General features: G+C 31.5%; 1 protein-coding gene across 2 annotated transcripts in view; it reads right to left on the bottom strand.

Annotated features, from left to right (window-relative positions):
* Positions 1-25,938, bottom strand: part of Ncam2 (neural cell adhesion molecule 2) — a 477,943-nt gene that overhangs the window by 51,240 nt on the left and 400,765 nt on the right. For both annotated transcript variants that reach the window (XM_078044488.1, XM_078044487.1), the window contains exons 13-14: positions 7,239-7,358; positions 4,205-4,326 (exon numbers count right to left, since the gene is read on the bottom strand). In XM_078044488.1, coding sequence (XP_077900614.1) covers positions 4,205-4,326; positions 7,239-7,358 — 242 coding nt within the window. The remainder of the gene's footprint in view (positions 1-4,204; positions 4,327-7,238; positions 7,359-25,938) is intronic.

The following is a 25,938-nucleotide window of genomic DNA, read 5'->3' as shown; positions in this document are numbered from 1 at the left end:
ATACTTAGTGTGTGCTAGAAATCAAGAATCATATAAGGAGCATATTGTCTCTGTTATATTGCTCAGAATACAAAACATACTCTTGTCTACAATGGATTTGAAAGAAGAAATCTTGTGAAAATCTTAGGGGTGTTAATTATTTTCCAGATTCTCTATCTTATTTTTTTTTTATAGAGGTTATCTAGTTAAAAATTGAATTTCTTACCTCTCAATCATTTTTCACATTATTAAATTGGAACTTTGCTCACTATGAAATCCATGAGGGTTTAGAAACTAATAGATGAAGTGGTTTTGAACATATCAAAAGAACAGATGCTCAAGTAAATCATTTCAATGCAAGGAAGAATATCAAGTCAAACGCCATTTTAAACACTTAGTGCCAAATGCTCTTGGAAAAAAAAAACAAAACACATTTTTAAATGTCAAGAAAAATGTGAATAAAACTGTCCCTTTGTAAGATTAGCTATTTACTTAACACATTAATGTAACTTCTTATTTAATCATAGTACCTTGAATGGGACCTTCAAAGCAAGAAACTTGTAGATGAGAAAGGTAGAAAATATAAGAGGGACAAAATATAAGAGTATGTAGAATAGTTTAATACATTGAAGTGGAGGGCATACTACTAAACAATATGCTAAGAGGAAAGTGTCCCAGAAAGGCTGTATTTTGAAGCACAGGACCTGAGCAGCTAAGGTTAAATGAAGTGGTGGTTGAGGTGTTGATGTAATTTCACAGGCAGATGTTTATGTGGATACTATGCCTGCAAACTGTGTTAAGTTTGTATAGTCTTATCTTCTGTTATCTGCACCTTCTCTTCACCAAGTCACCCAAATTTTCTGTTTCAGTTTGTCCTTCAAAAATGTGAAAAGTTATCATTTATATTTGATTGATTATAAAATACAACATTTACAAGAGTGAGCAATACTTTTCTTGTAAGTCAAAACAACATAGAAAAATTACCTTTTCAAAACTTCTTATAGGTGCCAAAAATTTGTTATTAAAACAGTATTCACTATTAAAGTGCTAGTGGCTCAGGGACAGTGATATGGTAATAGATTATCAGTTAATTTGGTCATTTTTAAATTAATGCAATAAATCATTTCCATTATAATATTGAAAACTGAGCCTTCAGTATTTTTTGGAATTTGAAAGGGTGGAAATTGGTAATGAAGAGGAGGGGAAGAGGAAAGAAGGAACTGGGTAGGAACAAATATTTTGGGGATAAACAAAATTGTTGGATAAATAGCAAGAAAAATAAGATATTATTGGAAGATAGACATTTACTTTAGATAAAATTGGTAACTGTTGAATTTTAAGCTAAGGCTCAGCCATATCAAGTTAACTCTGTCGTATCAACTATGTGAAAGCTAAATGTATTGATAACCATTATGTAAACTTGCATCTTTCTTACTTTGCTAATTTCATTATGATTAAACAATGTAATTATTTGGATCTAGATGTGTTTCATACAACCTTTTCAGAAAAACTAAATTTTAACCCACATTTAAAGAAATCAAATAAGTGCAAAGTCAACTTTAAATATTAATTTGTTTTAAAATAAGCTATATTTATATACATACATACACACACACACACACACACACACACACACACACACACCCCACACATATTCCTGAATGTCTGAAATGTCATTATTTACATTTTGTGACTATAACTGGCTACAAATCCGAGTAGGAAATTGCCTGGGGCTACTACCAGCAGTGCAGTGGAATGGGAGGCAGTGATGTGAAATATTCTGCCTTGGTTGATAGAGCTTCAGATCCTCAAAATGAAACCTCCCCAAATGCCACTTCTGTGCCTTTCAGATACACATTATCAGTGACAACCATTAAAATGATAAAAACGATCACATTAACAGCTCAATCCTCACATTAGTAACACTTTATTTAAAAAGGTCATCCGATAGATTTCTATATGATGAGAAAAAATTTTCATTTGCTTAGTGGTATTTTTCTAAAAGATTCACTATATTGCTAAAACAGGAGAAGGATTCAGCTAACTGGCTTATCCCTTCTTTTGTTGTTTCAAGTCTCTTCACATTGTGAATATGTACTAAAGCCACCTTTTTAGGAACATCCTCTATATGGGGATAAAGGCCAACATACTAAGAATAAAAGAGTATGAACAAAAATAGCTTGGATTCCTGATCATATTTCTAAGCTACTATCCTAACTCTGCATTATCTAACAAATATACTTATTTAATTCCAAAAAAAACCCAAAATCATCTTAATTTAATTTAATAACTTCAATTAATTATGTTTTCTATTGCCTGAAACCCAAATGTACATTATATCAAATAAACAGTCTATATCAACTTGAAGAGTAAAATTTACAAAAAATCCACTTTACAGGAATGAGATATCCCTTAAGTTTTTGGGTAAATATGTAATAGCATTTCTTGAATTTGTATTAAATGGAGAACAATGCATACTGTGTGCTGTAGTATTCTTAGTTACTGAAGTATACTTTTAGATAACTGGAAATGTGAACAAAGATGAAAAAAGTTAATCCAACAGAAAAACATCACAGCATTTGTAAATTATGCCTGATTTCTTAATAAAAGGCACTAATAAAAGAAATGAAGAAAAGATACAGTGTAAAATAATAAATATTTTCTATCATCTTCAATTGAAATCAACAAGTCTGGTTTCACTGAATTTGTGCTATTTTCTACTATCAACTTATTAGAAAAGATAATCAAATATAGCTTTAATTTTAAATAAAAATTATATACATAAAATATATGATATATCCTTACAACTAGTTATTGCATTTTTTAAAAATATTATCATTGTAGACGGACACAACATCTTTATTTTTATGTGGTGCTGAGGATCAAACCCAGGGCCTCATGTGTGTCAGGCAAGCGCTCCACTGAGCTACAATTCCAGCCCTAGTTATTACATTTTAATGTTCTCTAGTGTTTGTGACTGGAGTTCTTTACACATTGTCAGAATATACTGTATATTATAGCATCAGTTCTTCCAGGTGTAATTGTAGGTTGGCTATAACCTGCATGGAAGGCCTCTTGTTCCAGTACAATTCATCAATTTAATGCAAGCCAATGTGCCTTTGAGAAAGAATCTCTGCCTTCCATATAACTTCCAGATGAACAAAAGAGAATATTCAAGGGACTTGGCCTAAGTAGCAAGACACTGTCACACCCCTGAGAGACCAATAGTGCTTTCAGAGCTGTCTTGTTGTCAAGGAATGAAGCCTGCACAGCAGAGTAAGCAACAGACTCATGGCTGCCCATCACTGTCAGCAGGAAATCTGGACCAAAGAATTGTCTTGTGAAGGGAACATTTATAATAAATTGAAAAGACTGAAATGAAATGTAAAAGTAAACATGGAAGCAAGGCATTCACAATCAAATTCCCCTTTTATCACTTTTCAAAACCTAGGTGTTTAAATGTAGAAGAGCAATATTATAATTTAGAATATTGCAGATTATAGGAAAATATTGATATTTTTTCCACATGCTATTAAGAAGCACACTTTATAACCCATTTATAGCAGACACAATCAATGTTACTTATGGAAAGGTTTAAATGGTTTTTGGTATCATTGCCAGCTAAGGAAGTAAAGTCCATGGGGACACTTGTTTCTTGGCACTCCATAGCCAGCAAATCTTATGCTTCCCCCATGTCTGTCAACAGTACTCGTGAAGCTCTGGACTTCATTTATTAACTACAGCTAACTAAACTTGAGGAAAATGAATCCCATTTCCTAAAGTTTATTGTGCTCATTCTTTGCCAAATGTTAAGGACAAAGTAATCTAATTATTTGATTATAATAACTTATTCTGAGGTGTGATTTGCTAATAATTCTACCCAAAGTATAAATAATGCAAAAGAGGATATTGCCCAAAGTTACTAATATCAAGTGTAATGGAAAGTTAAAATGCACTGGGAAACTTGTCAGAAAAATAAGAAAAATGGTATGTTCTTTCTGACATGTTGCCAATTAATATTTCACACCAAGAAATTAGAATATGCAATCCAAGAGATTATTTTGAAGCTCCATTTTTACATTTCACCAAAGGGGGAAAAATAATAATTTATAATAATGAATATCAGGATTGAATATACATTTTCCTGATCTATTAATGTAGTGTGACTCAGTGTCAGTAGAATTTGAAACATCTGATACAAAATAATAATAAATAAGGTACTTACACTTCTGTATTTCACTATGTATTCCAAAATAGGGGCCCCTCCATCATCCTGTTTGGTGATACTGAGTTTAAAACTCTTCCCACTGCTTGGCTGTCCGTGTATGGATGGAGGACTTGGTTCACCTAGATACACAATACAACATTTCTTCATTTGCACACATGCCACATACCTAGAGAAACTGCATTTTAATAAGAGGAATACGGTCATATCATCAAATATATATTTTCCTGGATTCTACACTTGATATTTGCTCTTTGTTATGAAGTGACCTCAGGTCTGATTTACTTATCCGAGAATCTTCAACATTCAGAAATCCGGAAGTATCATGCCAAAATTGTGGTGAGACATATTATTTATATTGATGTGCAAATGCTTGAGGACAGTATTGATTATAAAAATGTAAAACTTTATTTCTCTTCTTATAAATAGTATATAATCCTAAATAACTTATTAATGTAAATTTACATTGCAAAATTTGTTACCTGCTTTCATCAGCATTGTGTTTCATAGATATAAATTTGAACAGTTTATAGTTTTCAATTCTTTGGACTGTTTTTTTTTTTTCCTTTTTTTTCAGCATTGTACTATTTTCAGTTCATCATATATTTGCCTTTGATATTATTCTTTGTGAACACTTGACATCATAGAGATGCTAATAAATTTTGAATAAAACAAGGATTCACTTATGTGTAAAACTTTTCTAAGGAGGGATACCATTACTGCTTGGTGACTTGGAATGGGGACTCTCTGCTGTGTGTCACTGATTTGATATGCTTGGCATGCTCTGGCATCTATCTCTGTTTTCTACAGTTCCCTAAGGATATCGTTATGGCTATGAGTATGGTTACAGAAAGGGTAAAACTAAGGATACAACAAAATTTTAGTCTTCAGTGTTTCAGAACACTGTCATTACCCCGTTCACCCAGAGGAATGTCAAGGCAGACAAACAAGCACAACAATGTGAAGAGGACTGCATGCTGCTGGTCTGCAGAAACTTGGTTCTGTTTGATTAGTTTTGTTTTCAAAGCAAGTTATCTTTATTTCTAATGTGGTATTTATAACCTTTAGTAAGTAAGTAAATTCTTTTAGAAAAGGTTAGGTCACAGCTGGGCATGGTGGCTCAAACCTGTAATCCCAGCAACTTGGGAAGCTAAGACAGGAGGATAGCAAGTTCAAGACTAGCCTGAGCAACTTCGTGAAACACTAAGCAACGAGCAACTTAGCAACACTCTGCTTCAAAATAAATAAAATAAAATACAAAGGTCTAAGAAGTGTTTCAGTGCCGCCATGTTCAATCCCCAGTGCCAAATAAATAAATAAACAAAAACAAAAAAAAGCAATATGACAATGAGATTTGTTGGCATATAGATAAGAAAATAAGTAGAAACTTATGTTATAGCTATATTGAAATAGAATCAAGGAATTGTAGAATAAATTTCCAAAAAGTTAATCAAATTAGCACATAGGTGTAATGATCCAAAATAATTTGTATGTAAGAAATAGAATAATATTTTGGCTAAGTGAATTGAAACTTCTGTAAAGAGTGCAATAATTTATTAAAAGTAGTTAGTTATCAGGGGAAACCAAAGTATTTAAAATGAATTATAAATCTCAAGTGGTTTCATATAATTTCTAAATCATAACTGAGAATTTCCATGTTGTATATTACAAATTCATTTAATAGCATTACTATAATAATTTTAATAATAATATTTGAAATGTTATGAAGCAGAAACTATATTTTCAGAAGTGAATGCTTTACAAATATATTTTAAATATTGATGCATACATTTAACTATTAAATAGATCCACTGTTGATGTTGATAAATCAAATTATTATTTCATTTCAATTGATATTTCCTTTGAAAAATAAAATTCAGAACAAATGTAATATTGGTTCTACTGGAATTAAATATACTGAACTAATAGTTTTTGTCTTCTATTACAATAGAATGTTTATGCAAAAGTAATAATATCAATAATAATCACTGACTATATATTAAGTACTTTTCATTTATTTTTCATTTTTACTTCAAAAAATCCTGAGAAGCAACTAAATACATACTGATTTTTTTAAAGATCCAATGTACCAGCTTTCAAATTATTCATGGTATTTGGGAGAGATATGTGCCCAAATGTAAAATTGGAGAGATCATCCAGACTTGAATGGAAGAGAACATGTCTTCATTGTGAACTGATTTACAGTGACCCTGGGTTTCACCAGAAATAAAGAAATCAAAACAGACTGCAGAGTTTTATAGAGAAAGGAAACATCCTTTCTCTTATTCAACCTCCAGATGAAGAGGGCTTTGGGGCAGCAGTGGAGGATGGGTGAGGCAGAGGCCAGGCAAAGCTGTGTCTGGAGGGAAAGTGGGAAGGTAGGAAGGAGAAGGTATGGTTGAAAATTTTAAGAAGAATCAATAGAAACTTCTTGGTCAAAATTAAGAATTTATTTAGGCCAATTTGGCTAATGTGTGTATCTGATAGGTAGCTGTATGCATGTATTTTATAAGTCTTTTGCCATATTCATTATGGTTTCTCATGTAACTTCACATAAACTAAATACCTCAGAACAGCATAGTTACAAAGAAAGAAGTTATACAGTTTGTTTTCTCTTGCAGTCACTTTTGTAACTAATTAACTGAATGTTTCCTTTTTTGTGTCACTTAAGGAATAAAGGGAACAGTCATGCCTCAACAAAAGAACAAAATATTGGTTATGTTAAATAAACATTTTCCACTTATCTCACATCGTAAAGTTTGAATTCTAAAATCCAAATAATTAGCTGGCGAATAGAAAATCTCCTGATAGCAAATTTTAGGCTATGCATTTCACTGCTCCTTTCCTTTTTTGCCTACCTTTAAAGCAAAGTTATATTAATAACACAAAGATGCCACCATCTTTAGAAATCACTTTAACAGAGGCATGATTTATTTTCCCAAAGTGTTAAAACATATTCTTGTATTTAAAGATTCCACTAAAATTGCCAATGAAGAAAAGGGCAATACAGAGCAAAACACAGATGATTACTTACGAACTGGCAATGTTTGGAAGATTTCTATTTTACTGTAGTCTCCTTGCCCTTTTCCATTTACAGCTGCAACCCTGATTTCATAAGTTGTATTTGGTTCCAGGTTGCTCAAAACAACCATTGCTGAAAGAAAAAAAGAAAAAAAATATATAAATATATGAATATAAACCTATGTTTAATGTGTTTCAATAAGGAAAACAGATTAGCTTTTTACAATGTTGAATATATAATTTCACTGTAAATATTTCTGTGAACTACCTGAAAAAAAAAAGGATGGTCACATTAGAAAATAATAATCTATAAAATTCTCCTCTTCACTTCTATTTTAGCTTTCTGATCCCAAATAATAACATTCAAAGAAAAAAAATTTAAGTTCCTTTTTGCGATACATATTCTTAGATAATATAAAATAAAATATGTTCTCTCATTTTTATATTGTCCAAGAAATAGGAATGTAGTAAATAAATAATCTTTTCTGTATGTATCCCATAAGAGATGGCAAGTAGGATTAGGATTCTAAGTCAATTATTTCTACAGAATTTAATAGAGACATGCAATTCAACATATAGAATACTGGCCACTGATGTGAGGTGCTTCAGTTATGTTAAAGAAGTGTCACAAAATCAAATACACAGTAAAAGTGGATCATTTATTTTAGAATCTCAAATGAAATCAAACTACTTTTAATACTAGTTTAAAGTATTCTTTCCTCATTCTCACAGTATCTTTCCTCTGAATTTCTTCTCAAAACAGAATAGTTATAAGAAAAAAAAAGTTACAGTGATTTTTCCCTGCAGTCAGGAAACAAAATGTATGTGCCCAAATTTATGAAGAAAAATAAAACTGAAAAGGTTATGGGTCAAATAGTAGAGATCATGTTTTTATTGCAACAGATTAACTTTATATATATACATATACTATATATATATATATATATATATATATATATATATACATATATATATATATATATGGTAAACTACCCTACTAGTTCTGGATTCAACATGACAAATAAAAAGGAAGAACCTGAAAAGATACAATGAAGTAAAGGTGATTTGACAATTTTGAATGCACGTGTGGATTTCAAAATATTATACCTTCACAAGTTCTCTGATGAAATTTATAAACTTACATAGATGTCTTTATCTTTAGTCTCTTTGGATAAAGAGCAATAATTTTATGAGTTTAAATGGACATGTCTTAATGACAATCAAAAGGAAATCATGTCTGCTTTATATAATAGAAACAAGTCAAACGATAAATTAATAATAGAAGATATAATCAATCACAAAATAAAAATATAGAATTATATAAGTAATCAGGACCATATTTTCCATGCTATTGAGTTTTTAAACTGTGGGTGAAAAATGATTGACATTTAACAAAATACCAAAGTAATAATACATTTTTCAGATGATTACATTGTCATATATATTCACTAGATGACATTTTCATTTTTACAATGTCTGAGGACATTTAATAAATTTGTTTTGGTACTTCTGTTCCATTCTTTCCCCAAATATTCCTTATCATTGTATTTGTTTAGTTTTTCATATTGGTAATTACTACATCTTCACTGAATTATTCATTAAGCTCTATAAAAGAAAAATAATTTGTTGAATGTACTGTAGATATCTTTTCTTCACCTAAAATACAAAATTAAATATGTAAATTATGGAACTCCAGATAAATATTACTTAAGAGCAGAGTCTATATATCAACCAGAACTGATTTTTAATTCTTAATTTGTTTTATTGAAACAATATGCATATTTTAGGGGCACCATACTTTATTTTGACACATATATACACTGTTTAGTGAGGATATAAACCATGTTTATATCCTCAAATACTTACCATTAATTTGTGGTGAAAATATTTCAAATAGTTTCTTCTAATTTTAACCAGATTTTATGTAATCACATAGAGATGTTTTAAAATTGGCAGAAAGAATAAATTTCCAACTGAAAAATTCAGGTCTGTATATCTCTATTTCTTTAACTTACCAGGAAATTAAAATTGCTCTTGAGAGAGTGAATCACCTGTTAAGTCTCAGATTATAACACAAAATGTCATATTGAAGGGAGAGAAATTAGGGAAAACTGATTCGCACAGACATTTGATTGGTGGGAAGCTGAAAGGATACATAGGAAAATAATGGCTTGGACACAATGATTCCTATTAGATTTTTCAGGAAAGCCAACTCCAGTTCATGATCAGGAATCAATTAATATATAATATGAGCTCCAGGAAAAAAAATGCAGTTACAATGTAGAGAAGATGATTGCTTGCATGGGTTTTGTTATGTAGATTATGGAAAACAAGAAAGAATCTAAATTAGATTTGTAACTTAAATGCTAAGAAGTTGGAATTCTGACATTCATAGGGAAAGCTTCTACTCAAAGCCAGCATAACCAAGAATTCACAAGTAACAGTGCTATCCCACTCCTCTGTTTATACCCAAAAGATTTTAAATTGGCATATGACAGTGATACAGCCCTATCAATGCTTATAGCAGCTCAACTCACAATAGCCACAATATGGAGCCAAACAGGAGCCCTTCAACAGGTGAATGGATAAAGAAAATATGGTATATATACACACAGTGGAATATCAGTCAGCCATAAAGAAGGATGAAATATAGTATTTGCAGGTAAATGGATGGGGCTAAACAATATCATACTAAGTAAAATAAGACAATCCCCCCCCCAAACCAAAGGCTGAATGTTTTCTCTGATATACAGATGCTAATTCACAATGGGGCCAGGGCTAGGGAAGAATAGAGATACTTTGGATTTGACATAGAGGAGTGAAAGAAGGGGAGGAATATATGGGTAGGAAGGATAGTAGAATGAACTGGATATTATTACCTTATGTGCACATGTGACTACATAATTGGTGTAATTCCACAACATGTACAAACAGAAGAATGAGAAGTTATACTTCATATGTGTATGTGTCAAAATGCATTCTATTGTCCTGTATAACTAATTAGAACAAAATTTTTAAAAAAGTTAATCTTATTTTGTCGATTTAATTGATAACCAGCATAAGTAAAATTAAAAGCAAAGGGAATAACATCTGCTGTTCTTCAAAGACAGATTTTATAAGAATGTGTTTATTCTTCAAGGCATAAAACAAAAAGTATTCTTGTGGATAAACAGTCTGACATCATGGTGCTGTCAGTATTTGATGATATACTTCTTTCCCCCAGGGAAGCATGACTTGATGTAGCATGGACACATTAGGAGAGAAGACTCCAGGATCTCTGACTGCAATGACTTCTGAAGTAAGACACAGCAGTATGATGCATGACTTCTGAAAGAAGTCATGGAGCTTTGGGCCTGGTCTCATCATTGACTGGATCCAAGCAAGTCTTATAGCCAAGTTGGCCTATCAATTTTTAAATAGACTTTCATATTAAATGTCATGAACAAAGGCATAAAACCAAATTTCAAAAAGATATAAAATGATTTACAGTTGGTGAAAAAACCACCACCATGCCTCCTTTACCTATGAAAATGGGAATATTATCTGCTCTCTGTGAGATAATACAAAATCATATGTAGCTCCAAAGTGATTCATGTTTTACTATATGTCTGATGACTAAAAACTATGTATAACTGCTAAATATGCTTCTAGTAATATTCACTTAAAATATTAATCACCATTTACATGGATAATCTACAGAGTATTAGAGTATCTGCTACATAAGAATATATGAGAGTTTACTGTTGCTAACATCATTGATATTTTATGTTTCTCCAGATTTCTGTAATGTACAGTTGTAGCTGTGATCGTCATTGTAAGGGCATGCAGTAAATTGTTTCATAGCTACATCAATCAGGGCAATCGGAAATGTTCATACTCAATGATTCACCTTGAAAACAATTGAACTAGAAAACAACAGAATTTGAAGCACACGATTTTAATTGCAAACAAAATTCCTCATAAATCAGAAGTGTGGAGATCACATACTAGGTGTTGGCTAAAAATAGAAAATAACAGATCCATTAAAGTATCAGAACATATTTAATCAGAGGAAAATCAAGTTTGTACTTCCTTTAACAATAATAACACCCACCCCTCAATTTTTTTTTCACATTTTACTTGAATTATCTGCTTATTTCAGGCAAAAGTTCTTTCTAGCCAGCTCGTCAGCATTCTCCTTTTTCAAACATTTCATAGAGGCTATGACAAGTCTAGAGTGCCCCACAAGGGCTACCAAAGGAAACTACTTTTTTATTTACATTGTGATCAGATCAGAGTGAATTTGATTGTTTCCTCACCTTCTATTCTCCACATCAAGGTTTCCCTGTTACTAAGTTTCACAGCAAAGTAATTGGCAGGGGAGAGGAGCAAAGTGGGTAAAAATAAAGGTTAACCTGTTATAACAGTGGGCTAAAACACTTAACCTTAAGCTGAATGAGGGGAGGGTGTATAGAAGATCTTCAAAATTACAGGGGAAAGGCTTGAAAGTAAACCTCTTGACGCAAGTTTTACAAAGATCATGTACGAGACGTCAGTTTGGTTTTGAGTTCTGAATTTAAAGGTTTTGGTATAATAGCCCTGATTTGTGGCTTATTAACATTCTGTGAAAATAAAGATCATTGTATGAAATAGAAAGAATGCCATAAATGGACTAAATTAAAGAGAGGACAAGGAAAAAATTCCATGGAGGCCAACCTGGAACTGTAATTTGCCTTGACTTTCTTAAATAAGAGGATATATACATAAATCATCATAATTTACTGGCATATTACCAAACACAGGGTTTCTGAACATGTTCAAGCTAGGGCTTGAAAGCAAACCACCACTTGAAATACAAAAGGCTGTGTACTCTATAATAGAATCTTGCCTCAAATTACCAAGCTTGTTAATGGAACACATTTTTTTTCCCTTAAATGTGACCATACAATACAACAATGGAACTACAAACTGAGGTGTAGGGTAGGTGCTTTCCCTATAATTTATTAGAAATTCAAACTAAGAATTTAGGTGGAAGTAGAACTAGATTATAAAATAGTAAAAGTTCTGTATGGTCAAATTTTGTAAATTAATACACATTATGGCTATATTAAGCTAGCATGATTTAGAAATCATAGTGCAATTCTTCTGAAATTTATAAATAGTCAACTAGATTTCATTGTTATGGCACAGGGATGAACTCTACAAAGCAGCTGGTTTTCCTAATTAATTTAATGTTTTTCTTTGATTTAAATATTACTGAGTTTCATAAATATTCTTCAGGTATAAATGCAAAATGTATAATAAATAAATGATATTTTTATGTGGGGAAATTACAGAAAAAATAAACCCTTACAGTGTTTTTATAAGCATGGAAATGATGCTGAGAGAAAAAAAAAGAAATTCTATTCTGTATATGGGATTTGGACCTTATAACAGGGAGCTAATCAAAATAAGTTTTTGTTAGTTTAGATAATATGTTAAAAATATCTTCCCTTTGTGAAATTATGCAGAGGCTAAGAAATATTCATGTACAAACTTTAGAGCATAAGAAATTACTTATGTGTTAACTAATTAGGCATAATCAAATTCTAAAGTGAGATTAAATTTATTCCTATTCCTCAGGTCTTAAATCCTGGATCACTCCATGGGGTTTTGCTGCCATTCAATGTAAGCAGATAAAGTTTGCCTCAAGGTCAAACTGCTATATCACTCACCCAAAATGGGATTGTTTCTATTGCCAAACACGAACACTATGGAATAACTCTGAGCTACAAGAAATCACAAAGCTTAACTGGATCATTCAAAATTATAATTGCTAGAAATATCATACAAATCGGAAAACTAAGTGAAGTAAATTTCCCAGGGAGGATTCAGTCTTTGCTCAAATAAAAACAAGTCAATACAATTTTTAGTTTTATTAAATTGGAAGGAAATGTTCCCTCTTGCAAGAAATTGGAACAGGCTAAAATAATAATAAAGCATTTTTTACTGTTTCTATCCATAGTGTTGAATTTTTTAATATTTTTATTCCAGTTACACATGAAAAAAATGACCCAGGAATAATCCAGTGATATAGAAAGTGTCTTAAGATTTCTTTTAAGATTTTATGTATGTAATTATCTTTGTTCAATGTTTTTTCATTTACATTAGAAATTTAAATTTTCACATTTGTACAAATTAGAGTGTATTTCAAATTTCCAATAGTTTTATTCATAAGAATATAATCCTTCATTTTAAAAGTGCTTTCAAGACTTTCAAGTATATATGTTAATAAATAATAGAAATAAATTAATAATTGTGTTATTTTTGTGAGGTTTTTATTTTAAAAATTGCCGATGACAATAAAATCACAGGTTAGCACTTCTAAATATCAAGTACTTATTTATTGTACTGTTTTAATGTTATTTTCCATCACAAGTATGTGTAAAATACACAATTTAACAACTGAGTTTTACCTAAGGTGAGATTTTTACACAAGGTACATATTACTTCTTGAGGTGAAATGGCTCTAGCTGAAATATACAAACTTCATCTATATGAGAAGTATGACTTGAAAACACTTTAATCAAACCAAATATGTTTTATAAAAATCATATATGTTGAGAGATTTTTTTTCCATTTCAAATGGAATACTTTTTAAGGTATATAACATTGTTAAACCAGGAAGAGTTCAATTGATATTTTTTTTTAAGATCCAGTATGCATGTAGTATATAGTTGATTACATTTCCTTTCATAGTCTAAAACAGTAGGTTCTTAAAAGTTCTTAGGACTTTTATGGATGATTGATTACAAATTGAAAATTACTTTTCACTCATATACCATGAAACCTTTTTTCTGAAATAAATCGATTTTTACTTTGGCAGATGGGCAGATTTAAGTTAGGCATTTGTAATGCAATATCCCTTTTCTTCTGTGCCTTTAAAAGATCTGAACATACTTTTAGTTATTAAACTTCCTAATAAACTATATGCATCACTTTTTCCTGACTTTTGATCATATTCTATCACTGCATTTGGCTATCTTTGAGAAGCTTTTTATTATAAAGATCATATGAAAATATGAATTGTATGTAAATATTGTTGCCAGCCTTCATGTAGTCTATGCACTTTATGTGTAAAATATTAATTCAGTAAAGATTTTTTTTTTAATCTGTCAAAAAAAACAGTGCTTTTAAAGAAATTGGCTAAAGGGCACATTTGTTAAAACTGTTGTCTATTATCACTCATTCACATTATTATTTTCCTGCTTAACATTTCAAGCACATTTTACTTCTCTAAGTAAAAATTATCTGGGGGAAACAAAGTCCACTATTTAAATCTCATTTCAAAGTGTTTATTTTTTTTTGGAGCATGTTAATTATACAGAATGTTAAATTCCATTGTGGAATATTTGAACATATATAAAACTATAATTTGATCAATTTCACTCTTTGGAACCTGTCAAACACACTTCCCCACCCTTTCCCTGATCCCCTTCTACTACCTGATGGTTTTCTTTATACTTTCATGGTGTCCATTTTTTTCTTAATTCCCTCTATATTTACACATTTGATACAAAACTTAAAGAAATTCCCTGTGTTTGGCTTATTTCACTCAAAATTATGGTCTCCAGTTCCATCAATTTGTAGAAAATGACATAATTTCATTCTCCTTTGTGGACAAATACATTTCCATTAAGTATATATACCACATTTTCTTTATCCATTCATCTGTTGATGGACACCTATGCTAATTCCATAACTTGGTTGATGTGAATTATGCTGCTATAAAAAATAGGTATTCACATATCTCTAAGATATGCTGACTTGAATTCTTATGGATAAATATCAAGGAGTGGTAGAGCTGGATCATATGGCGATTTCATTTCTAGTCTTCTGAAGTTTGTCCATACTCACTTTCATATTGGTTGTACAAATGTACAGTCCCAGGAACAGTGTATGAATTCCTTTTTCCCTGAATCCTACCCAGTATTTATTGTTATTTGCATTCTTCATGATTGCCATTCTAATTGGAATAAGATGAAATCTCAGTTTTGATTTGCATTTCCTTGACAGCTAAATATATTGAATATTTTTTCATATAATTGTTGGTCATTTATACACATTCTTTTGAGATGTTAGCTAAATCCATTTGTCTATTCATTGATGGGGTTGTTTTAATAATGCTGAGATTTTGAGTTCTTCATATATTCTAGATATTAATTCTCTGTTGGAAGGGAAGCTGGCAAAATTTTTCTCTCATTCCATAAGATTTCTCTTCCTTCTATTAAATTTTCCCTTTCCAGTACAGAATCATTTAAATTTTATGCCAATCCATTTATCGATTCTGTAATTTCCAAACCTCCATGGATCCTATTCAGACCTATATACTAAGTGCATGCCTTATTTTTTCTTCAACAATTGCAAGTATCTGGTTTGATACTTGGGTCTTTGATTCATTTTGAGTTGATTTTTGTGTAGTCTGAGAGAGAGGGATACAGTTTTATTCTTCAACATTTGAATATCCAGTTTGCCTAGGACAACTTGTTAAAGTGGCTGCCCCCCCTCCCTCCCCCCCCCCCCCCCCCCCCGCCACTGCCTTTAATGTATGTTTTCAGCACCTTTGTCAAGAATTTGATCATTTTAAGTATTTGGTCTTGTCTCTGTGTCATCTATTCTATGTGTCTTCTATGGGTTTGTTTACATGCCATTAGCATGCTGGGTTTTTTTTTTGTTGTTGTTACTATGACTCTAGTATAATTTGAAGGAAGGTATTATTATGCCACTTAAGATGACTTTAGCTATTCTAGTTCTTTTCTTCCTTATAAATTTTAGATACATTGTTGTTGTTGTTTTCTAGTTGTGAGAAGAATAACATTGGTATTTTGATGAGAATAGCATTAAATCTGTAGATCACTTTTTATAGTGAGGCCATTTTAACAATGATCAATTCTGCCTATTCATAAACAAAGGAGGTCTTTTCAGCTTTGGGTGTCTTCTTTGATTTCTTTTTCTTTTCTTTCTTCTTTTTCTTCTTCTGCCCCCCCCTTCTTCTTTTCTTTTCTTTTCTTGCATTTTGTAATTATAGAGTCTTTTCACCTCTTTAGTTAGTTAGAATTATTTCCAAGTATTCTAGTTTCTTTTTTGGTTTACACTATTTTAAATAGCATTGCTCTCCTGAGTTCTTTCTCAAGAGATTAATTACTGGTGTATAGAAAAGCAATTGATATTTGAATGTTACTTTTGTATCCTGTTACTGCTAAATTTGTTTATTAGTTCTAGAAATCTGGTGAAGTTTTAAGGATCTTCTTACTATTCTATTGTAGCCAGAATTAGACAGGCAGTCAGTATAGACAGGTAAATCAAGTCAGGTCCTATCAAGGAGGCCAATTTTGAATGAGTCTGGGAAGTTGGAGACTTTCCCCTGAGGGATTGAAAAGTTAATTCCTTCAGAGCCCTTCCTCCACCCTTTGCAAGAACCTGCCCCTGCTCCAACCTGTTGCCAAGGTAATCTGTCCCAGGAATTGCCCCTCCCTACAGGCAGCTATAAGGTTGTGAAGGTGTCCTGGGCTACTCCATCCTGCCCTTCCCCATTCAGCCCACCTGTTTCCCACCTTCTGGCCATCCCACCAAGCATTCCTGGGCCTAGTCTCCAATGCTGGAAGGAGAAAAATAAGGGAAAAGGTAGGAGAACAAAGGAAGCCTAGGACACATTAAAAAAAAAAGGCAGAACACCTTACTTCTGGGGACACCAGGATACCAGCTATAGCCCACTTCTCCCTCGAGGGAAAAGTTTATGTTACCCCTTTTTAAATAAACCCTGCTTTATATGCTTGCCTCAGTGTGCTTCTCTAATGTTCAAACTTCAACAATTGAGGGAGCAGAACTCCTTACCGGTAACCATTGGTATCACTGTCATCTATACCACAGGGAAAATTTGACTTCATCTCCTATTGTTATCCCTTTAAATTCTTCTCTTGCCTAATTGCTCTGTTTAACGTTTCAATGACTTTATTGAATAGGAGTCATGAAAGTGGACATTTTCATTTTCTTTTTTGATTTTATAGTAAATGCTTTCAGTTTTTGCCCATTCAGTGTGATAATGACCTTAGGTTTGTCATATAGAGTCTTTAAGATAATTAGTTAAGTTCTCCTATCCCTGCTTTCTTAAGAGTTTTTATCATGAGGGAATGTTGAATTTTGTCAAAGGCTATTTCTGTATCCAGTTTATCGTGTGATTTTTGTCCTTGATTCTATTTATGTGGCATATTATTTTTATTAATTTGCATATGTTAAACTATTTTTATATCCACTGAAATTAAACTATCTTGATAATGGTGTATGAACTTTCTAAGGCATTCTTAAATTCAATTTCTAATATTTAATAAGCATTTTGCATTTATGTTCATAAAGGACATTGATTTCCTTCAGTGAAGAGTCCTTATTGTATTTTGGAATCATGATGATACTAGTTTCATATAATGGGTTTATAAGTTTTCCTTCCCTTTGAATTTCATAGATAATTGAGGACCATTGGCATTAGTTTTAAAGATCTGGTAGAATTTATCAATGAATCCTTATGTCCTGGGTATTTCTTTATCAGAGGTTTTTTATTACTAGTTCAGTTTCATTGCTTGTTATTCTTCTGTTTAGGTTTTCCATATCTTCTTGGTCTAATTATATGAGGTCACATGTGTTACAAGTTGAGCCACTTCTGATTTTATAATTTTCCTAATATAAGTTTGAAAACAGTTCCTAATGATTATCTGGATTTCAGTGATGACTCTTGTAATATTTCCTTTTTCAACTTCAATTTTATTAATTTGGGTCTTTTTCCTCTTCTATTACTTGTGTTTATTTTTGGGGGTATCTTTTTAAATAGTCAACTGTGTTTCATGAATCCTTTGTATTGTTCTTTTATTCTGTATTTTATTAGTTTCAGCTGTGTCCTTTTTCTATTTTTTTTATACTGGTTTTGAGATTCATCATTTTGGATCTTCCTCATTTTTTTTTTTAATGTAGGCCCTCATGGATATAAACTTTTCTTTAAAACTGTTTTTACTTTATCCCAATTCAAGCATGTTATATTTATATTCTCATTTGATGATAATAATTATTCAATTTGCCTCTGATTTCTTTGATCACTCATCATTTAAAAATGTTATTAAATTCCCATGTTTTTAGATAGTTTTTGCACATTTATTATGTTCTTGATTTATAAATTTGTTCCATTATGATCCAATGAGACATAAGAAATCATTTCAACATTTTTTTAAGAGAGAGAGAGAGAGAGAGAGAGAGAGAGAGAGAGAGAGAGAACTTTTTTAATATTTATTTGTTAGATTTTGGTGGACACAACATCTTTATTTTTATGTGGTAGTGAGGATCAAACCCAGGGCCCTGTGCATGACAGGCGAGCACACTACTGCTTGGGCCACATCCCCAGCCCTCAACATTTTTGTTTTTGCTAAGACTTGTTTTGGGGCCCAATAAATGCTCTATTTTGGAGAAAGTTCCATTAGCAACTAAAAAGAAAATATATTCAATTCTTATTAGATGTTAATAGTCTATAGATGAGTTCTTTTGACCTATAGTGTATTTTAACTCTCTAGTAACTTTGCTGATTTGATATCTGGATGAATTATTAGGGAGAGAAGTGTATTGAAGTTACCTGCTGATATTGTATTGGGGTCAATATGAAGCTTTTTGTGTAGCAGTACTTATTTTATGAAATGAGGTACATCAAAGTTTAGGTGAAAATTATTTACAATTATTATATCTTGCATTTTCCGTTTTTCAAAATCTGGTAAACTTCTGTTACTTCTGACTAATATGTCTTGAAGTCTGCTTTGTAGGATATGACAGTAGCTACTCTTTCTTACTTTTATATTACATTTGCATGGAATATTATTTTCTATACTTTAACATTCATTGTATTGATGTCTTTTCCAATGATGCTATTTCTTTCAGGAAACATAAAATTTGGCATTTTTAAAAAATCCAATCTGATACTCTTCTAATGAGATTTATCCTTTCCAGAGTTTTCTTCATTGTTTTCTTTTTTAAACATGTTTTTTAGTTGTAGATGGATACAATACCTGTATTTATATGTTTACTTATTTTTATGTGGCTTTGGGGATTGAACCCAGTGCCTCATACATGCTAGTCAAGCACTCTACCATTGAGCCACAGCTCTTCATTGTTTTCATCCTCTTGTTTTTGTTTAATTTCTTTAAGTCATTATTTTCTTTAGTTTATGCTTTTTTTTTGAAAGGTTTTATTTTTCCTTCAGTTCTGGAGGATATCATCCTGGATGTAGTAATCTATGTTTGCAGAAATTCTCTTCCAGGATTTGAAATATATCCTCCAAGCCCTCTGGGTCTTTGGGGTTTCTGCTAATATGCGCTATTATTCCAAATTTGTAAGTGACTTGGGGTTTCTCTCTTGTACATTTTCAATTTTTTTCTATGTTCTGTATTTTTGGCATTTTATCTATAATGTGTGTAGTGAACATGTTCCTTTCTGTTCTTGTCTATTTGGGGTTTGAAATGTCCCCAGTATCCGAAAATCCATCTCATTCCCAAGGTCTGGGTAAATTTCTGCCATTCCTTCACTGCAATCATTTTCAATATATGAGCCTGTATCTTTGCTCCTTTCTTAATCTCTATGAGCTTTAATTTGGCCTCTTAATTTTGTTCCAGACAAAGTTCTTATATATTTTGATCAATCATAGTTTATTAGTTTTTTTCTTTGTTATTAGCTGAATGTATAAGTTCATCAAATTTGTCTTCAAGCTCTGAAGTTCTGTTTTCTAGTCTGCTTTTGATCTTGTCTACTCGAGAGTCTTCCAACAAGTTTTTTTTTAATATTTATTTTTTTACTTGTCAATGGACCTTTGTTTTTATTTACTTATATGTGGTGTTGAGAATTGAACCCATTGCTTCACACATGCTAGGCAAGCCCTCTACCACTGAGCAACAACCCCAGCTCCAACAAAATTTTTATTTGACTTACTGTGAGCTTCATTTCCATGATTTCTGTTTGTTTGTCTCAGAATCTCTGTTTCTTTATTGAAATGTTATTTAATATCCTAAATGTCCCCTTCAATTCCTTCCTTAGTTCTTCTTTTGATTCATGAATCATTTTAACACCCAGCTTTTAAAATTATTTCTCTAGCATTTCCTTCTCTTCAGTATTCATGGAATTAGTTACTGGGGAGTTATGTATTTCTGGAAGTTTCTTATTACCATATTTACTCATGTTTCCTATATCTCTATGTTGACATTTTTACATCTGATAGGATGTCTGTCTCACTGTTGTGTGAGATCCCATTTGAAAGTGAAAGTTTAATGGGAATTCAAGACTGCAAAGGCCAAGATTAAGGGCTTTGGGTGCAAGGAGATACGGTATGTTGTGATAGCTTTTGTCCTCTTTTATTGAAAGGAACAGTACAGCACTTTTCTTTCTTTTTTATAAATGTCCTACTCCCTTTCATAAAGGCTCTGTCCTCATCAGCTAATCATATCCCAAAGGCCCCACGTATAAATGCCATAATTCTGAGAATTAGATTTCAACATGTGAACTTTGGAGGAACACAAAAATGCAATCTGTACCAATTTTCTTCTAGTAGTTTTATGGATTTATGGTTCAGTTATGACCTTTAAATCTTTAGTGGACTTTGAATTTATATTTGCATAAAGTATGAGGTACTTTTAAAAAAGAATTCAAATTATTAGAAAATATGATGCCCTTCTTGGAATACTTTATTTAATAATGTGTTTCTAAATTCTCATTAGACTAAACAATGTAAATGCATGCTGATGATTTTAATGAATTCCTAGCACTCTAAAATGAAAGCAGTTCAGTGATTTTCCTTATAGTTCACAGAAGCACATTATAAGCATAGTTAAAACTCAAGATGGGAGACTCAGAACAATGACAGATCAGACTGATTAATAAGAGACCTGAATCTTAGGCCTCTTGTAGAAAAGAGGCACTTACCAGCCATTCTGCCCTTTGTACATTTTGTAAAATTTATTCTGTTCTTTCAAAGTGCTGAATAAATCAATTTCATAGAAAATTCTCAAATATATTTCCAAAGAATTAGGCATAAACAATTTTTGCTTTATAATTTATATTCATTACTATAGAACTTACCAAATTACACAGAGAACCCTCCAAATATTTTTAGAATATTATCTTCATAATCAGTGCATCAATGCTAAATTGGGCATGGCTATGTTTTGTGTCTTTATTTTAGTGTCTCTAAAAAAATTATCTTTAATTTTTATTAAAGTTATATGAATATTATTTTAGAAAGTATCATAATACTTAAACTTCTTTCTATAAATATCTGTCTCTATAGCTAGTCAAACATCTCCAATAGTTCTAATATATTTCTTATTATTTTTCAATGAAATTCTGGACACATAAATATACTATTCTTTCTAATTATTCAGAAATATGTAAACTCTCTTCTAACTTGTTACTGAATACAGGTTTATTTAATTTTCAATCTGAATTCAATTGTTTCAACTGAATTAATATAAATGGTTACCAAGATATTTACATACCACTAAAAATTGAAAAAAAATATTTGTAAATAATTGTTCAAAAATTTTATGAAAATATTATATTATATGTCTGGCTATTTTAAAAGGTCATAAATTATTTGGAACATGAACATTTTAAGATATGTCTTTGGAGAATTCAAATTATGAGGATGATAATTCAATAGCTAAACAATTGTAGGCATAGTTTGTTTTCTTTTGAACACTTCACACAAACTGAAGACACTTGTTTGAATGACACCTGAGACTCCCTCTGAAGTTTAAAAATATAGCCTGAACCTTGTGTTTTAATGCTCAAGTAATTAATGTTCATAAATTAGAGTTTCAATTGATTGGATACAAAATTTGTGAACAGAAAATGAGAAATAGTGAAAAGATCCAACTTCAGTAACTTTTGGCTTGGGATTGTCTGTCTATATTCAGTCATCAAATAGTAGAAATAAAATAAGAATTTTTCTTGAAAAGAAAACTTATTCTCTTTAAAAAGACATTGAATGAGTAGAAGACTGTGGAATTTGGTTGAGGAGATCATATGATCTAATTTGTTGTACAAATTTATAATGCTGTGTATAAAAAGAATTAAAATCTTCCCTCTTGACATTCACTTGTATTTAGTAAATCTTAATAAAATGCAAAGGAGAATGAATTACTAATCCTAATTGCTATCCTTAGGCAAATTTGTGATAATTTTTCCATGTATATAGAGAAGCAAAATGTGCATCAGGCCTATAAAAATGCAAATAATGGTACTAACCACCTGCTTTATTAGAAGGGCAAGTGCAACCTGGTTCTGTTATATAATTCCTTTCCTATTTATTAAGAAATTTGAATACTTGATATCTGCTACAAAACCACAGAGCAGGTGTTTTGTCTTTAATGACTTGCTGTTTTTTAAGGCTTCTTGCTTTTGAATGATTGAATAGGCTAAAACTTATAGTAAGCCAGATTCTTTCTCAGAACCCAACTTTTGAGACTATTTTGAAAATTCTTTAACTAAATATCACAAAGAACAAATTTAATAAAAGTTTATCACTTGAAACTATAACAAGAGAGTTTATAATTTGAAAATATAATACCTATTCTTTTGAACACAATCATATATGAAATGCACGGCAGGTGTTCCTAGTTAGTAGCTACACCAATTTGTAAGGTGGGGATAGTAGCACCTGAAAGAATAAAACCACATCTCAAACTCACCAAGAGGAAAGTGGAAAAATAAAAACTATGGAATACTGAGTGAATTTATGTGATTAAAATTAATTAGCACAAAATCAGGAAAAATAATTTTCTAATATGTATACACACAGAGATTACACTAAAGCAATTTAAGAAAGAAGATTATAGAGAAGGATTATTTTATCATGCTCTCAGTGCCACAAACACTGCTCAATGTATGGTAGACATTAATTGTTTAATGAAAAAAAGTCATCATATAATTTATAATTAGCAATGATACTGTGTGATTTTTGTGCATGTATCTGAGTATATGTGTGTATGTTTCCCTAAAGTCAGATCAATAAATTTTCACAATGTGTTAAGTAGGTATCCTAGGCTAGGATGATTTCCTAGCCTAGGATACCTACTTAATCATGACTTACCATTATAATACAGCTATTCCAAAAGAACATGCACAGGATGTTGGATTATTGACACTGTCAGTATTTCAAGAATCAGAACATTCTAATAGTACACAAGCAAACAAAAAACCAATAACCATAAACATCATTTTATAAAGATTAATTCTAGAATATACAGAAATGAAAAGCAAATTTCAATAACCATCAAAAAAAAAGGAAATTTCAAAGATACCATGGAATTATTTATTTAGTTGAAAAAGAAAGACAATATATATGAAATGCTGCAATACACTAAGAGCTCTTAATCTCTACTAGCTGCACTTGTTTTTATAACACCATAATTTTGCTTCAAGTAATAAAGGAGAATTTGAAAAGGTCTACTTCAGTCACAAGATCACGTTTTATTCATATCAGTACTAAAAAATAACCTCACTGATTATGCCTGAGAGGATTACTTTTGAGACTGGCAATGCCTGTCCAGGAATCAGGAAGATTTAAAGTCATCCCATGATCTACAAGACCCTGCTGGACCTGGGGTTTGGCCATTGTGCTATTCATACTTCCTTCAATTCTACTCCTTTATTATGCCACTACAACCTGAGTTTCTTTCCTGATGACCTCTTCCCAGGACAGATTTCTTCCCAATTGTGTGATGCCCTGACTTCTTAACTGGCCCTGCCTAAATGTCACCTCCTCAGAGACTCCTATCCTGACTACCACTTACTAAATTGGTCCCCACTCCTACCTCTATTTTACATACCATTTTCTTGCTCTGTTTGAGTTTCCTTCATACTACATAGTACTACCTAATTTTTAAATGGAAATTTTCATATATTAAATTTATTGTTATGCATATTAAATTGATATTTTTATCTGTCATTCATAAATATATTTTCTCCTCTTCATTATTTCTAGTCCTAAAAATCTTAAAATCTGCCTAGACAGATTAGGTAATTTCAAAATTTTTGTTAAATTAATCAGCATATACTATTTAACTTTAAATAATCAAGTAGGGAATCATTTTTTATCATATATAGGAATACACACATATATGCATAGATACATGTATATATACAAAAAACATGTTACATATGTACTATTACATATATAAATACTATATATATATATACATATATATATATTACTCTGACATATGTAATGATATGCATGATTATATATATCACACACACAGGGTTTCTTAGTTCTTTTGCAATTCTTATAATCTAATACCAGAGGATGTGTAATTTTAAAGATTGATGGTTCTAATGTCCTCATCTAGTGAGGTGTTTTGTTGTTGTTGTTGTTTTTGTTTTTGCTCATGCAAACTCTACAAATCACTGTGCAGTGTAGGGTATCACATAGTAAGACCAAGACAACTTAGTTTACGTCTCATCTCTTCTTATAAAGCCATAGTTTCTGGTTTTAATTCTTTGCACCAATAAAGAAGAGACAAAAGAAAAAAAATCCACAAGCTCATTGTATTCAGGATCCAGGGTTATGGGTTTTAACTTTAGTTGTGTCTCAAAAGGTCCCATCTCCTATTACCATAATCAGGTTAGGTTTCCAACGTCTTAATAACTTAAATGGGGATAAATGCCAATGTTTGTTATGGCAGATTGTGTGCGCTCTCTCTCTCTCTCTCTCTCTCTCTCTCTCTCTCTCTCTCTCTCTCTCTCTCTCCATTTCATATTAGTTCATTTCATATCTACTACTCCAAATTATATGCCATAAGCAATGAAGTCACTACTAAATTTTTTCCTAAGATGAAGAAACAGGAACATTCATTATTCTTAATTTGAGCATGAAGAAATTGAAGAGACATGACATATGTTTGTAGTATCAAGGGAGAATCACTGGTTAAGCCAGGCAGGTGAAGACATAGAATGTAGGATGAATAAATCCACCAAAAGATGGAGGCATAGGACAGAACTACCCTAAGCTGAATATCACATGCCTCTAGACTCAAATGCAAAGTTCTTGCTATGTGTTCTTTTGTCCCAACGACACCCAATTGGGAATAAAGACCTCTGTCTTGGAGTTTCAAGTTGAAATAGCTTCACAGAACATGACCATTGTTGTGTGATGTAAGACATACTCTTTCCATGTCTAGGTAGTCAAACTGTGCAAATTACCAAAACTTGTCCTGTCACTAACGGAGATTTCCTTCTGCAGCAGACATGCTACTTAATGGTTACTGCAGTTTTTGGCCTAAAGAGTGGGATTAAGATTGCATTTTAGGGGAAGAAAAACTGCTATCACTGTTTTACTACTGAGTGTATTTATGTGTAGCCTGGATTTTTTTTTAACCTTGACAGATATAATGTTTTATTTTTATGTCTTAGAGTTAGTTTTGGAGATCTACTAATTACAAAATATAAATTCCCAGAAGAGTTTGTGGATTTCATTTCTAGAAAGTAAAGTAAAATAAACAAAATTTTATTTTCTGGATGGTTTAGTTAAATTTGACCTAGACATGGTGAAAATTTATGTGTTCAGAAAGAGTTAATAATTGTTTACTTGAAAACAAAATAAAGTTATCCATTCAAGCATATAAACTAATGTAGAAGACTAAAAGATCCACACAATAAACTCTCTGGTGTGTATTCAA

This window comes from Ictidomys tridecemlineatus, chromosome 3, assembly GCF_052094955.1.
Source record: "Ictidomys tridecemlineatus isolate mIctTri1 chromosome 3, mIctTri1.hap1, whole genome shotgun sequence".
NCBI lineage: Eukaryota > Metazoa > Chordata > Mammalia > Rodentia > Sciuridae > Ictidomys > Ictidomys tridecemlineatus.
This window is presented reverse-complemented; position numbering and strand designations above follow the sequence as displayed.